The sequence below is a fragment of the Cuculus canorus genome, chromosome 20 (assembly GCF_017976375.1).
Source record: "Cuculus canorus isolate bCucCan1 chromosome 20, bCucCan1.pri, whole genome shotgun sequence".
In the NCBI taxonomy this organism is placed as follows: domain Eukaryota; kingdom Metazoa; phylum Chordata; class Aves; order Cuculiformes; family Cuculidae; genus Cuculus; species Cuculus canorus.
Window position 1 is genome coordinate 6,579,516 of NC_071420.1, and position 15,562 is coordinate 6,595,077.

Below are 15,562 nucleotides of genomic sequence, written 5' to 3' on the forward strand. Positions count from 1 at the left end.
AACTTCCCAGACCTCCCTGATCCCTCTGGAGCCGAGGTGGGCTCTTCCCCCTCTCCTTAAATAACGAGGGTGGTCCCAGCACACTCTATATCGAGACAGCTTTTCATCAGTTGCTCATCAGCATGCTAATTGCTGTATGACTAATTATGCCCTGAATTCCAGTTGATTTTCTTAATGAGACAGCTGGGTTAATTATGTAATCGTATGATTACATTAGCCCAGCGTGCCCCGGCGAAGCGAGGCAGGCGGGCGCGTGATGTCACCGAGCCCCGCTCACAAGGGGGTGCATTCATCGCCCTTAATGACAGGGGAGGGCAGCGCACCCACACTGCTCTTTGTGTAAACACTTACATTGAGTTATTAAGATCGGTGTCTTTTTCCAGCTCACAGAATGAGGGAGGAATTGGATTTTTTAACCGAAACCCACCTTGGAAAACCAGCGAGGCGTCTGCAGTCCTGTTGTGTCTCCAGGGCTGGGGTTGTGGGTGGGGAGGTGCTGCCTCCAGCTGTCGTGGACTTTGCTGTTTTGGTGAGATCCGTCTTTGCCGTCCTTTTAAAATTGTTCCTAAAATAAGTAGTTTGCGTGCGTACACAGCAGCGAAAAAAAAAAAAAGAAAAGGGTTCTCTCGCACTGCTGTTCAGAAAAGATTTATCATCAGGGCACGTATGCGGTGGAAGAATGGTCTGAGCGGTGCCGCGCTGCACTGGCTTGTAGAATCAGAGAGACATGGAGCAGTTTGGGTTGGAAGGGACCTCAAAACCCATCCAGTTCCACCCCTGCCATGGGCAGGGACTCCTCCCGCTGGATCAGGTTGCTCCAAGCCCCATCCAACCTGGCCTTGATTGATGTGAAGGATTGTGCTGTGAAGTATGTGATGTGAGGTATTAAGTGCTGTAAAAATAACATTGCATTCATAAGACTGATTTTTCGCATCTGTGGCCGTTGAGACGCATCCATCCACGTCCTTCCCGAGGACAGAAATTGGGCTGCAAGCGGCAGGGGTGGTGTGACACTGCTCAGCACACGGAGGCGCCCAGGGAGCTGCTTGTGATGAGTGCCAAAAGAGGGATCCACTGGGAAGGGAAGGCAGGAACAAGCTTTGCAGATACTGGTTTTAAAATAGCAGCAGTTATTCCTTCTCATCTAGTAGCACGGAGGAAGCTTTTTGGGGGATTGGATCCTGAGATGCCAAGCTGCATGCAAGGGTGTGATGCAAAAGGCTTTGTGGGTATGGTGTGCAACAAGTAGATGAGGAAAGTGGAACAGAATAGGAAGCGATGGAAAAAAACTTACCAAATTTAGTATAAAAATAGACATCTCAATGTACTCTTGGGCAATAACGATCTTGCTAAACACTTCTTAAAGTTCTGGATGAGCAGGTTCCTTTGCCAATTTTCTCATTTCTTATTTATTTTGTGCCTAGCAGGGGTTCTGAACTTCGGGAAGCTAGGGAAGATTCAAACCGAGAGCATAATTTGTGATGAGTTTTGCACATTTAAGTGTTAAGTGAGCTGATTTTTCCCCTTTACAGCTGACAGAAGAGCCATTTCCCTCCTTGCCTTTCCCATAATCCAGTACCGCTGGATTTTTCTGAAATGCATGTGCCTGTTGTTTGTGTAATGAATCGAAAGTTTTGGTCCGTTGCTTGTTTAAAAATTCAGTGACCTCCTGCTAAATGACATGAAACACACTCTGCGAGCCTGGTTAATATAAAGAGGTATGCTTTTCCATGCATGCGTGTGTTGGGAAAATGAGAGTATTTGTATTTATTTCGAAATCCACTCCACTCAGGTAAGAAGAAAGTCACTCTGGCTGTGAGGATTGTGCTTGTTTCACATTAGTTGGTGTTTAGAAATACTTCAGAAATCATGAGAGTTTAGGGTTTTTTTAGATGAAAGAGCGTGTTGGGGCTCACCGTGAGAAACAAAGTGGTTGTCTCTCTGCCTGAAATGTCTCGGTCACTTCATTGTCATGCACTGGTTTGGTTTTCTTAATGCGGTTTATAAAAATTAAGTCTAAGAGGTGCTTCAGCCCTGGCTTTTGACATGTCCTGCAGCGGTGTTCGGCGGCTGCAGGCCATTAGTCCTTCGCACAGGCTGTAGGAAGGTTTGAAGTTTAATGCACAGAGACTGGTTTTACATTTTGTTTGTTCAGCCACTGTTTTGCTACTTGAACATTAACCTTTAATAGAGCTAAATTAAATATACATGTCCTGATGAATAATTATGAGATTGCAAGCATTTTCATTTTGTACATAAAGCTTCTCGGGGAGTGCAAATTTGTCCGAAGGTTTAGTCATTATGCACTTTATAATGCCCGTGTTAGTTTTGGGTTTTAATTCGTTACTGATTTAAATAAAGCAGCCCCGTGTATTTGGAGTACAATGAAACCCCCTGGCTGTTTGCAAGGGGCGCGTTAAAATGAGGGGAAAAAGTGCACCCACAATTTTGTGAACTATTGTGGGATTTTAACTCTGATTTCTAGAAATATCCTAGCTGAAACTTCAGCTCCTGGTGGGCTTTGCAGCTCCTGGAGCGCTTTCAGACGCAGTAGATGGAGCCCATCCAGCCTCTCCCAGGGGTCGGCAGATGAACGTCCTGGGCCGGCTCCTTTGGAGCGGTGCTGTGCCGCGCACGGGTGACAAGGCGGTCACTCCCGACAGCGGCTGGCAGAGCTCCGTGGGAGAAGGGCGATGCTGTGCCAGCCCTGCCGTCACTGGACCATACATAAATACTGCAGGGCCTTTAACTCCTGCTACTGCTGTGGCTTCAACCTTATATTTAATTCCTTACCTGTACCCCCCCCCTCTCTGCCACAACAGCATTTTAAGTTTGATTTATTATAAATATTTTAATACAGATAATAATGACGAAAAGTATTTGGCCTAAAAAGCATAAATGAAAAAGCTATGTAGTCATAAACTATGTATGTGCAGAGAACAGATGACAAGCAACCTAGATTTTGTATTATGAACAGGGTAATGCCATGAGCTGTTGGAGAACCGAAGTAACAAAATGCAGCCGGCTGCTACTGAGAATGTCTCCGAGCTGAACATAACCCAGTGCCATTCTTTTATAAACTATGGAACAACGTTGGCATATTGAAAAAACACCCAGGCTCATGCTTAATGTGTTAGCAGAGGTACAATAGACTTATTATGAGTTTCCAGAGACTGAGGGTGGTCTGAAAAATTAATGACTGTGGTGGCTGAAAATTAAGTGAACTCCCTAATATATACTGTTGTGGATCCACTGGGTTGGTGTTTAGCATTCCTCAACGGGAGACTAAATCTTTGCAGCCGTTTCACAAGAGATGCTGGCGCCCGTAGCAGAAATGTATTCAATAATCTTTCCTAAGTCCATCGGGCTCCAGCGTGTTCCTGTTCTGACTGGGAAGGAGTCCCAGAGCAAACCGCTCGTGCCCACATCAGGTGTGCGCTCAGGGCTTTCTTTGGCAGGAGGAGACAAACATCGGAGGATTAATGCCAAGGGGACGCGCAAAGTAATTGCTGATTTCTTTTCAGTTAGTGGTGTGAGAAAAGGAGGGAACGAGAGTCGCAAAACCCAAAGTTCGTGGAATTCACCACATTCACACAGTGTATCTGATTATATTGATCTGTCAATTAGAAATTAGCATCACTCGGATCTCCATGACCTTTGTCAGCTCAGACATGCAGGGGTGCACGAGTGCCCTCGGAAGCTCGCTCCCACAGAACCACGGGGGTGAGGAGCGCCAGCTGGCAGCGAACCAGATGATTTGGTTGCTTTTAACCCCCAAATTCTCATTTTGCCAACAAAAACTTGAAAGTTCAGGCTCTCACGTGCTTTTGTGTGGTAACTGTTTACACAGAGGGATGCTGCCCTGGGTTTAGCACAGGATGAAGGTTTAAAGGGTACCCCAGGTTTAAAGGGTAGCACAGTTACAGTCGACTATGTCTCGGGTTTTTGGAGGTTGTAGGATGTGAAGTGGGGAACATACAGGAACAATAACCTAAAGTAGGGTCTAACTGGCACTTAAAGTGGATATTATGGGAGAAAAGACGACACTTGTGCTCTGAACTGTGTGAGCCACAGCAGTGTTCCTGTTATCTTACCTTTTATTTTACTGTTTCTTTTTCAGATCCGGTGCCAGCCTTGGATTTAGGACAGCAGCTTCAGCTGAAGGTTCAACGTATGCACGATATTGAGACAGAGAACCAGAAACTTAGGGAAACTCTAGAGGAATACAATAAAGAATTTGCCGAGGTGAAAAATCAGGGTAGGTTACAAATGTATTCATTTATCAGCTTTAATGCATATTGAAATTTGAAGACTGAGCTTAAATTCAGTTTTATTTCTTAAAGTTAATGGTAGCATTGAAACTCAGTTAGGTATAATGGTCTGTTATGGCCCCTTCTGTATTGATGTGTGTAGGTGTGACTTCGGGTACCCTCTTTGGATTGCTTGAAAAGTTTCATCTCCTGTCGGAGAACGAAGCTCTTGTCTGCTTTTCCGTTGTGGCCTTCAGCACTGTGTGAAATTTTCACCCCTGGCTAAAGGAATGTGTAGACATCTTACGTGATGGTGTGACTGGATGTACGTGTGGGTGTGCGTAGCACATGCCTGTTACACAGACACACACAAAAATCCAGTGTTCTATACACAAACATATCTGTACAAAACAGAACTTTTTCAGTACTCTTTTCCCTTGTCTCAGCCTGAAATGTGTTCAGCGCACACTGTACATTTACTCTAGAGGCAATCCACAGAGCGATGTAAATACAAGCTAATACTGTTTAATTATTGAAGTAAGTTTTAATGAGACCGGAGTACATGAAAATACATTAAAATCTCCATGAGATTTAAAGCCTCTTGTGTTTAAGGCTATTCACGCTTCCTTGTGATTCCGAAGGAAGTTTCCTGCACCAAGAAACAAAATGTGCTCAGTTGTACTCCTGCTTGCCTGGACGCGGCACCCTGCGTGGCTGTGTTTCATACTCGTCTCTGGGTGGTGGGAAGGTGAATTTTGCGTTTGGGAAAACGTGGGGTTGTATGAAAGCTACATTAGCAGCCGAGTTGGTTCAGTTACACTTCATTTTCAGAAAGAGCAGATATGCAGTTCTATAATTTGTTTTAACATAGAGGGTGTGACCTGTGGAGGGGACAGGTACTGGCATGCAAGGATTCCGGCTGGACTGCAAAATAGCTCAGCTCGGAGATGTAATCATAGAATCATAAAGGTTGGAAAAGCCCTCTAAGCTCATCCACTCCAAAGGTGCCATGTCCTTTTCCCAGCCCGTTTCTCAATAATAAGCTTCATCTGATTTCTGTAGGGCTAGCAAAATCCCGCTCCTTCATTCGATGTAGCTGGTTTGCTGGCAGTCCTTTTTCCCACTCTTCCCTCGCTTTTTGTGGTCGTGGTGGCCCCAGCTGCCCTTGGTGCCGTTCTGGGACAGCAGCCCTCATCACCAGCTACCTGCTGTCTGGCTCTGCAGCTCTCCAGCCAGGTCTGAAAGGCGGCGAGACTTTGGGGAGAATTATTCATCCTTTCATGGTTTTCTGTGATATCGAGGTTTTCCCCCCGCTAAGTCTGTGGGCTTTACTTTTGAAAACAGAGTTTGCCTTTCTGTGGTGTTTCTGCAGAAGGAGGAATTTTCCATGGCCAGAGGTTTTACTAAAGCATTGTTAAGGGCATCGGTTAATGAGCTGATGTCTCTAAGCCACCACATCTCTGTGAGACGCTGAAACACATTGCGAGCCGTGAGGCTTCTGGCAGTCTCGTGTGTTTTTCCCAAATTCCATTGTTGTTGCTCTGCTGAACGTCCTGCGTTTCCTTAGGAGCCCTATAATGATACAGTCCTTCTCCGTGGTGGGATCAAAGGGCTTCTTTGCAGAGATGGATCAGGCACATAACAAGAGGCTGTCCCTCAGGGCTTGTGCTGTGACTCTGCAGGTTTATGCATCTTCTCCCATCCATTACAGGCACAGTAAATGCACGATCGCTGCTTGTCCGAGAGGCGCTCTGCAAATTCCCTGGCAGGCTGCAAGTGCACTCAGAAAGTTACAGTAGTTAATGCTTCTGCACAAACCCAGCGTCAGTGGCGCAGCAGTTGGAGCAATTGAGTGTGAAGGGCTCCAGAGCATCTATTGGATCTGATCTACTGTTACTACAGCAGTTAGATCTTAACAGCTGCATTTTTTGTCAGTTATGAAGCAGAACGTAGCGGTGTCCCAGATATGTGTTCCATTAGTGTTAGACTGCATCTGTGCACAAACGTGCCATTAGAACTGCCATTGCTTCCATGAGCAGTTATGTGACGGCACTGTCCTGCGTGTTAATGTGTACTTCAGCAGACACTGGGACTTTATGAATCTTCACTCAGCTAATTTGAGACGAGTCAATAAGGTGATATTATATTTTACAATTGATTTTTTTTCATATTCTTTTTTTAAAGTGATGTTAGAGGAACCTTCTTCGCTTTGCTTTCCAGCAAACTCCATTGATCTTTCTCAACCTAAACACTTAAAGTTCAATTTAACATTTAGGGAGTAAAAGGTCTCCAAAGGGACTCATATCCATTGATTTTATGTCAGAGTTGAAGAGCTAAAGTTTAAAACACACTGAGCCTACAGGGTAAAGAAAGCCTTGTGTTGTGGAACAACGTGGAGCTGTGTAAACTCATTCTTCCCCTATTGTTTTTCTGTAGAGGTTACAATAAAAGCACTTAAAGAGAAAATCCGAGAATATGAACAGACCCTGAAGAACCAAGCGGAGAACATTGCCCTTGAAAAGGAGCAGAAGTTGCAAAATGATTTCGCTGAGAAGGAGAGGTGAGTACGCATCTGTGTTTCTGTAGGTGATGTAGAGAAGGAGAGAGGTGTTTTTCTGTCTAATCTGCCCGGCCAGGACTCCCTCGTCAGCGTGCAGAGGCAGCTCATATGTCGAGCGATGCCGCTGATTTATGCATTTGACATGGAATCATTTGATACTCAGCTCTGCGCAGAAAAACAATCGTGAAAGTGTGGAAGTGAAACAAGGATGGATTGTTTCTTCGTGGTAGAGTTGGCGAGGGTGTCATGTTCAGAAGGGTGCAAACCTGCTTATATTCTTTGCTGCCTCTGTGAAACTGCTCTTTCTCCATTAGTCAGCGATGTAATTCAGTCCTCTGTGTCCACACTGTGTGTCACGGTGCCGCTGTGCAGCTGTACAAGATGAAACACGGCACCCAGGAGCCCAGGTGGAAGCGGCACCACCCCTGCTCCTGTGGTTGAGAAGGGAATGGTGTTCCCGAATTTTCCTGAAAAGACCGGCATAGTCCTGCATGTCAAAATTAAGAAGTAATTTAATTATTTATTCTTGGAAGCATCCTGGATGCATTGCTTCACAGATGAACAGGGAGTGTTTGCATCTTGTAGGTCAGTGGGCAGGACCAGACCGAGGGTATTAGAGGAATTTCTTCCAGGCTGTGTTCCCTGCTTGAGAATTTTTCTCCCATGGAGCAGTAACACTGAAGCTATAATATATTCAACTTAGTGTGGAAACCCATCAAGGTTATGTGAGCTTTTTAGTTGGTGGGTTGGTTGTTTAAACTCAGGGCTGAGTGGGAAGAGCGTACAGGTGAACACAAAGCTGGTTTTAATTCACCGGTGGCTGTGGTTGCTTTTCGATCAGTAGCACGCAAGCAGTGGCTCTAACAAGTGCAATTTAGATAGACTTAAAAATAAAACGGCAAGTTGTGTAGTGCAAATAACAAAAAAACATATATAAGAGAGGGGGTTGAGTTCTCAAAGTGTATAATTTGGTATGAAGGGAACTGCCACATTTCTCCCTGTAAATTGCTATTAACGTGGTCAGCAGTGTTGGAGGATAAATTTATGTGCCCTGTGGAGTGCAAGTCGGATGCTGGCAGTTTCGTAAGCCTTTCACAATTCTGAAATCTGCCGAATATCTTGAAAGCAGTGTCGTAAAAAGCAGCAACACCTGGGAGATGTTGGAGCAACTCCTCTCGAAGCTGAGTTCTGTAACTCCTGCAGCCTTTAGCAAACAGTGTGAAGTCTGTATGGGATGATGTTAGAACGTGTATAACTGTCACCGACAGGGAAACGCTGCCTGTGGACGTAAGAAATGTGAGGGTATTAAAGGTTTGCTCACGTTATATAGAAAATACCAGTGTGAGATTTGTGTTGAAATATGTGTGTTTTCTTAAGGCAGAGCTGCTAATATTTCTGTATCTGGCATCCATTGCATCTATGATGAAACAGCTGCCGCATCCGTTCAGTAGATCAGTTATGGCAACAAATTTCTTCATTATGACAGTAAAATGGAAGCATATCATTCTTCTTGCGCTAACTTTGTACAACAGAGGGTGCTTGGTGACAATTTTCTTAATGTGTGTGACATTTCCAAAACAAATTATGCTCAAGAAAACCTTCCACTAAAGTTGTTATTTATATCGCAGTCGATTCGGGTATAATGTTCACAGCTTATGTTATGAGGTGACTGCACTGTTAAAATTTTAATAAGTGGGACTGCGAAGTATGAACAGTTTTGCAATGTGACGCGATTTATGGGTCCCACTGAAGCGCTTGCAGTCCGCCTGGTGTTGTCAGTTGTCTGATTACAGTTGAAGCATTTAATCACTCTATCTTAAATTTGCAAACTACAAATAAGTTGTTTAACACGAGCACGAGCTCTGTTCTCACCTCTTCTCTTCTCTTCATAGGAAATTGCAGGAGACACAGATGTCGACAGCCTCGAAGCTGGAAGAAGCCGAACACAAAGTGCAAGCTTTGCAAACAGGTTTGGCATCACTCTTCTGACCTATAGCAATGATGAGACTGGGGATGAGAGGATGGAGATTAGCGAGCGTGTCAGGACTGTGTGTGAACCAGCTCTTGCAAGCACAGGGAGATCCGACAGAGCTTGAACGTGCTTTGTGGATCAGAGCTTCTCTTGGGCTTCACAACTCAAGTGAAGGCTTGTGTTGCAGTCAGTCTGCTGGTAAATACAGAGGGCAAGCACGAAGCACTTACGTCACTAGGACATCGCGAGCAATGGGATTGTTCATCGATCTTGTGTTTTGCTCTGGTCTCGCACGTTTCTAAACCATGATAAATACATAGTGGTCTGGGATCAGTATGAACCCAGTTTCTCCCAGAGTCTCTTCCCTGTTGCCGTGAGTTGCTTGCCATTCATTTTCCTCCTCATCTCTGCACACATAAAGATTCCAGGTCTGGACACATTTGCTTTTGTTTACTACGAGAACACAAGAAATGTTTTTCCCTGAATTACTGCAATAAATATTTCAAATGAATAAGCAGTTTAGCCAGCTTTATAAGGAATGAATGATGTCTGGCTTTGTTAAGCAGAAACTGGGAATCTTTGCAATGTAAAAGAAATAGAATAAGAAATTGTGACAAATCAAAAGCTGTGTTTTTTCTAAGTTGTAATGGTTTACCCAGGTACAGAGATAAAGCAAAGAATTTTACATCAGGAGATGTACAGCTTTATTTATGGCTGAATAAAGAAATATGGAATAGTCTTTTTGCTTTTCACTGCTGTTACAGTGCTGTAATGCTTCGTATTTATGTCTTTCAGCCTTGGAAAAAACCAGAACAGAACTATTTGATCTGAAAACAAAATACGATGAAGAAACTACTGCAAAGTAAGATTTCACTGTTTTCTTTCAATGTCTTCCTTCAGGGTACAGCTGCTTTTTTTGTTTTGCATCTGTCTGTTGGAGACAGATGAGATTGAAGAGCTTCAGGAGTCCAGATTTGTTGGAAAACATGGCCGTAATTTGCTTTCCTGTAGAGAGATTATTAGTTTTCATTTTTTCTTCCACCCAACAAGACACTTTTCCTGGCACACATGCTGCTGCGTTCCTGTTTCATTCTCAGGTGCTGCAACCCCTATGGATCTTTTATGCTACATCTCTCATATTTTATTTAGAAATAGGGCAATTTTAGAAATAAGATATTTACTATGATTGTCCAATCTAGGTGAAAGTCCAATCTGTTTTAGTCAAGGATTTCTGTTGCACTGTGAGGCACCCCAGCTCTTTCTGGTTCTGGGGTAGCCGTCATCACTTTCAAATTCTCCCCAAATTACAGTCAGCGGCTTTTTTTAATTCTTTAGAAGAAGAACATGAAGGTAGTCTCAAAAATATATATCCCTGTCTTCGTAATGACTGCTGTTTCCAATTATCCTCTGCTTTTATTAACAACCAGCGCAGGAAACAACAAAAGAGAGACAGACTTCTGCTGGTTTGCTTTGAACCCTTCCTATTTAAGGGAAGTTAGTAATGAGAAGGAATTCTCATCATCAGCAATATTAAACCCAAAGAGTCATTTCTGTGTCTGGGAAGGGGATGGGAAAGAAGAAGCCATTTCAGACGTGTGTTCCGGGCCTGCTGTAAGGGCAGGGGTTGGGAGACGCACATCACATCCCTGTGCCCGCTGCCCGTGTCCCACAGAGCCCAAGCTTCCCCTCCTCTTCAAAGCAGGCGGGTGGTGGGGTGAAAATCCTTGCTCCTGCCCTTCCCACCCATCCTGATACAGGAGAAATGATAGGGGAGGGATGTCGGTAGTCTCCATGTAGGGGAAAGAGAAACTATAACCCAGGCTCGGTGAGAGGAACGACACAGGCTTGGTTTGTCTGTAGGTCAGTGCTTTCTGGCATGGCTCATGACAGTGCAGAAGACACAGCTCTTTCAAAACCACTCCGATTGGCAACCAGTTCCAATATCTCAGCAGGTAGTTCTGCAAGCGCTGGGGATCCAGTTCCCCACTGAGTACACGGGGAACTTGAAGCTCACAAGATTCAGTCCGTAGCAGTTAAGAATCACCTTTGACATCACTCAAGCTAATGTTTTAGGTAAATTTGGGGTTTGCACTGAAGTCCAGTTCCCTTTCAGTTCCATCCAAGGTGATCAAAAGATTGATTTCATCCTTCTCTAAGAGGCGCACACTAATGATGTTGCTGATGGAGCCTTAAATTACTTCAGATTGCCTCTATTCTTTTCCTGCCCGTAACTGATGCTGCCAGCTCCGTTGCTGTTATTTTGTCTTACAGCCACTTCTGCGGGATCAGTCGGAGATCAGGGGCTCAGCAGCTGTAGGCACTGAACCCAATAACCCCTCACCCTGTTTAATGTTTTTGTTTGCAGTGTTTGCTTCACTCTTGTAATACTATTTCCCCAAGCACTGTGGTTTATCTTGTACTGAAGCAAAAAGATGTAGTCGAAAATGTTTGTTTGCGTTTCTGGCGTGTTTCATTCTTTCAGAGAGATTCGTGCAGAACTATTTTTCATATGATCTTGACTCTGATTCTGACCTAATATATGTAGAATTACATAAAATCAGCAGCATCTGCAGTAACAAGGAGTTCATTGTGTTGTGTAGCAGAACTGTTATGAAGGCTGGATCTGGAATAGAATGATCGGAGAGCCGAATCCTGGAGCAGACATTAGGCTTGTATCTCCCGAACTAATGTAGTGTGAAAACAAACTTGTAGGACCTCATAACAGCAGAAATATTTTATCATTGTTTTGGATATTTATGGCAGGGATAGTTCTTGCGTAACAACAGTCACTTGTGGCATTTGTAGCCTCAATTTTGCAATATGGAATCTAGAAAAAACATGAAAAGGGAACTGAATGTAGACAGTGGAATTGAGTCATCTGTTTTAATTGTAAAAGCTGGGAGAAACGTTGAAAAAAACATATAAAAATGGTGAAAGACAGTTTGATTCTTTTCTAAATAGAAACCCTCTTTTGATCCAAGTCTGAAAAGCTACTTGTATTGCCAATTTTAACTTTATGTTTTAAAACCATGTGATTTTTATCTTGGGCCACAATTTTACTTTTACAGACACTTATTTGATGTAGATGAATTGGAATGCCTTCAGGAAAAAAAAAAAAGAAGAGATAATTGTCAATTTTTTAAAGCGAAAAGTACTTTTAAGATTTTGAGCTGTGGAATAAAGCTGTCTTTCAACTGTTTGTAACTTTAAAAATCCTTCAAACAAAAAGGAAGCAGAAGAAAGAAGAGAGAAGTCTTCAGTATCAGCACTCAGGAGTCTGGGTTTTGTCCTAGCGACCGGTTGTTGTGATCTTAACCTTGGAAATCACTGTGTCAGCTTGGTTGTTTATCTTTCCAAACTGTCCCTGTTCAAAGTAACGTGCGGAGGGGGGTCCGGAGGCGTCTTCAAATGAGATCAGATGCTGAAATTATACTTTTCAATCTCTCCGTGCCTCTTGTCCCAGTCTATAACCTCCCCCGTTCTCTTTGCCCACCAGCAGGTAACGCACTCTCAGCCGGAGCGGCTGCTGCCCGTGCCCCATCCCGGCCCTCGCGGCGTGCGGATGCCCCACGTGCAGGGCAACGAAGGTGTTAATGGCAAAAAAAGGAGTTTATTCTGTGCAATCCTTGCAGTCTGTCAGCTGGAATATCAGAAGCTGAATTTGACAAGATGGCAGCAGCAAAGTTTTCCATGTGTAGGCTTGAAGTAAAATGTAATTAGCCTTTATGTGCAGAACAAGGATCCATTGATGAATACAGCTGGTCTTTGTTTTCCTCTGTCGTTGAGTGTGGGAGGTAAAAGTGTTCTTCTTCATGTTTATTAATACAAGATTCCTTAGACAAATGGCAAGCACAGTTTAATATTTGTTGGAACACAGAGGGGCTTGCCAAAACAGTTGTTGTGTAAGAGGATTTCAAGGTTTTCAGATTATAATCATCTCTGGGTTAAATAAATGAATGATTACTCTGCCATTTTCAATTAAAGAGGCACATCCTCTCCCGAGGCCTGAGACTGATTTCGTTTGCTGTCCCATACGTTTCTATCAGCAAACCTGGGTTTAACCAGCAGTAATGAGTTTGATCTGGAGATCCTATCGGAGCGGGAACAGGAAAGCAAACGCAGACGAGAGTTTCAGGAAAATTAAAGAACATCGGGGGGTTTTTTTTCCCAGTGCGACAGACCTTTTTTTTCCCTCCTCTGTAGAAAGAGAAACATTCTTCTATATATCTCCTTAGTTTTCTGGGGACAAACTGTTCTTGCTAACATTGCTCTTTCGCTTCTGGTTCGCTGCAGAGCCCGAGCAAGTGTTTGGGATTCCCGGCTGAGCAGTGAATGCTCCCAGCTAGAACGGTTGAATTCCAGTTTTAGATGAATTCCAGAGCCACCTTTTTGCTCCGACCCCTCCTCTCCCCCAGCCTAAATGAATTCTAATTGGAAAAGGCTCTTCAGTTGTAGCACATACAGTAGGCTTGTTCCATTACTGTTAACATGTGGGCTGAGGCTCTCCCTGCCTTTGATGAAAGCAAAGATCGAATTTCACTGAAATGCTGCGTTTTCACCAGTAAATGTTAAGTAGTCTTGTGAGGATTTTAGGTACTGCCCCCTCTTCTGCAATAAAAACGCAGCACAAACAACGCTGAGCAAACACCGTTTAGGTTAAAGCTGTCGGGCAGAGCAGCTCTGCTATCGGTTCTTTGAATGATGCAGACATTCTGGTCTTCTAAAAGTCACATATGCATAGAAAGTCATAGAATCATAGACCGGTTTGGGTTGGAAGGGAGCTTAGAGCTCCTCCCCAACTTTCCTTTAGCTCTGTTTAAAACACCAGGTGGATTATACACCAAAAATGCAGTGATAGAAGGGGGTACCTATGGGGTTTGGGGCGAAGGGTGCTTCTCTTCCTCCTCGTTATCCAGCAGCTCTCTTCCTCAGGTGTCAGTGTAGAACAGCATTCTGAAGAAGTGCCTTTCTCTGTGAAAGTGGTGCAGGACTGGACTTGAGGATAGGACCAGTAGTTCATGAAGAATTATTTCTGCCTAAAGTTATGGTACGGATTTGGAGTTCCTGTAACGTAACTTTTGGAGTTCCTGTAACCTGAAATCTTTGTTACGTTGGGGCAAATCTCAGTTGACGTGGACTTTGGGGCAATAATTCCCAATTTATGGTGAGAATTGAATTTAACTTGTGAATTATTTACTTTAATTGGTTTTAAGAAATCTTTCATGTTTAACTGCTGGCTGGGACCGATACATCACTTCTCAAGTGTTTGTAGTCTTCCTTTTTGGTGGTGCTCAGGGTCAAACTGAATAAAAAATAAAGTCGTGCTCCCTCCGGCATCACATAATTACTGTGATCGATGCTCTTAAACGCTGCTTCCCCCCATTGAGCATGAAATACTGTAGCTAGGGTGGTTGTGTGGTACAGGATATGAAATAGCTTCTATTTGCTGTGCCTTTAAGGTCTTAAAGTTTCCTATTTCCTGTTCTTTTGATGAGTCATTAAGTTCTAATGCTGGTCTCTGGAATTATTGCTGTATTTAAAGTGGTTTCCCTAAAAACAGGAGACTGAGAACTTCACAGGCCATGTCTCTTAACAGTTTTTTCTCTTCTTATATTTCCCAGTCAAGCTGCCGTCAGTGGAACCTTGGGAGTGGTGGTAATGGGGGAGATTAGAAACCAGGGAAGATGTTACAGAGAATTAATTTATTTTTTTGAAGAGAACAAAAATTTGAATGTCTTAAATCTTACAGAAAGCTCTGTCTGCATTTTACAAGTCGAGAAACGTGTTAAAAGTTGTAACCGTGCCTTCTGCAAAACTCAACAAGCTGCTTAAAAACCTAGAAAAGGAGGTGACTGGAAATACTTTGGAGATCTGCTGCTTATTGCTGTCTAAAGGTCCTGTGTGAAATAGGGCTCGGAAGTTCATGTGCAAACCAGCCTCCTTGTCAAATTCCTTGGTTCAGCCTCCAGCGAATCTGGAAAAGCTGCAAGGTCGTATGCTGAAGGCAGCAAATTACAGTGTCACTGCGAGACACTCGCCTTCGTGAAATACTGAGTGCTTGCTTTGAAGTGTTGTCATTAGTCTTTACTTTTGGATAGGGAAACTGAGGCATGAGGATGAAGTACAATACTCAAAGCCAACCGGTCTGGTTCTGACTGGAATCTGGAAATACACAGACGTGGGAACCATAAACCACAAATTGGCAAAAAGGGTTTGGTTTTTTTTATTTCTACGGGTGCATTTCTGAGAACTTCACATAAACGGAGCGTTTGGAGTTTGTAGGAGTGCTGTAGCTCCTCTCTGCTGTCTCTTTCGTTAGAATTGGAATGCACACAATTAGTTCGTGTAACTTTCTGACAGCACAGAAGTGCCCGAGGTCCTTTCAGAGCTTTTTCTGTTTGTTTTTTAACCTCGAGTGAGACTGTTCAGTTCCTTTTTCTAGGATAGCCTAAAAGCTGGTGTTATTTAATAGCCCAAACTAGAAAAAAAATAGCCTTGGGGTGTTCTAGTCATCACCCTGTTATCTGTAACCTTGGGTTGACATGTGATCCTTAGATGGAATTCTTTAAATAAAGGCAAAGTACTGCATCAAAGGCTCTTCTGCCCCCGTGCAGCCTGGCCGTCAGGATGACCCGGGCTGCAACCACGGCTCCTTCCTGGCCATGAAGCCGCGTGGAAGAGGCTGGTAGTGCATGGATCTGTGTGAAATCACAAGGGATGGAAGCGTCCCTGCCCGCTCTGTTCTCGCTTGCTCATGTGGGAGCCAAAGCTCTTCAGGTG

The 15,562-nt window shown here is 43.8% G+C and overlaps 1 protein-coding gene across 7 annotated transcripts in view; it reads left to right on the plus strand.

Annotated features, from left to right (window-relative positions):
* CUX1 (cut like homeobox 1) overlaps positions 1-15,562 on the plus strand; it is a 253,548-nt gene that overhangs the window by 119,756 nt on the left and 118,230 nt on the right. For all 7 annotated transcript variants that reach the window (XM_054085416.1, XM_054085410.1, XM_054085411.1 and 4 more), the window contains exons 5-8: positions 4,121-4,258; positions 6,687-6,810; positions 8,703-8,779; positions 9,578-9,644. In XM_054085416.1, the coding sequence (XP_053941391.1) occupies positions 4,121-4,258; positions 6,687-6,810; positions 8,703-8,779; positions 9,578-9,644 (406 nt within the window). The remainder of the gene's footprint in view (positions 1-4,120; positions 4,259-6,686; positions 6,811-8,702; positions 8,780-9,577; positions 9,645-15,562) is intronic.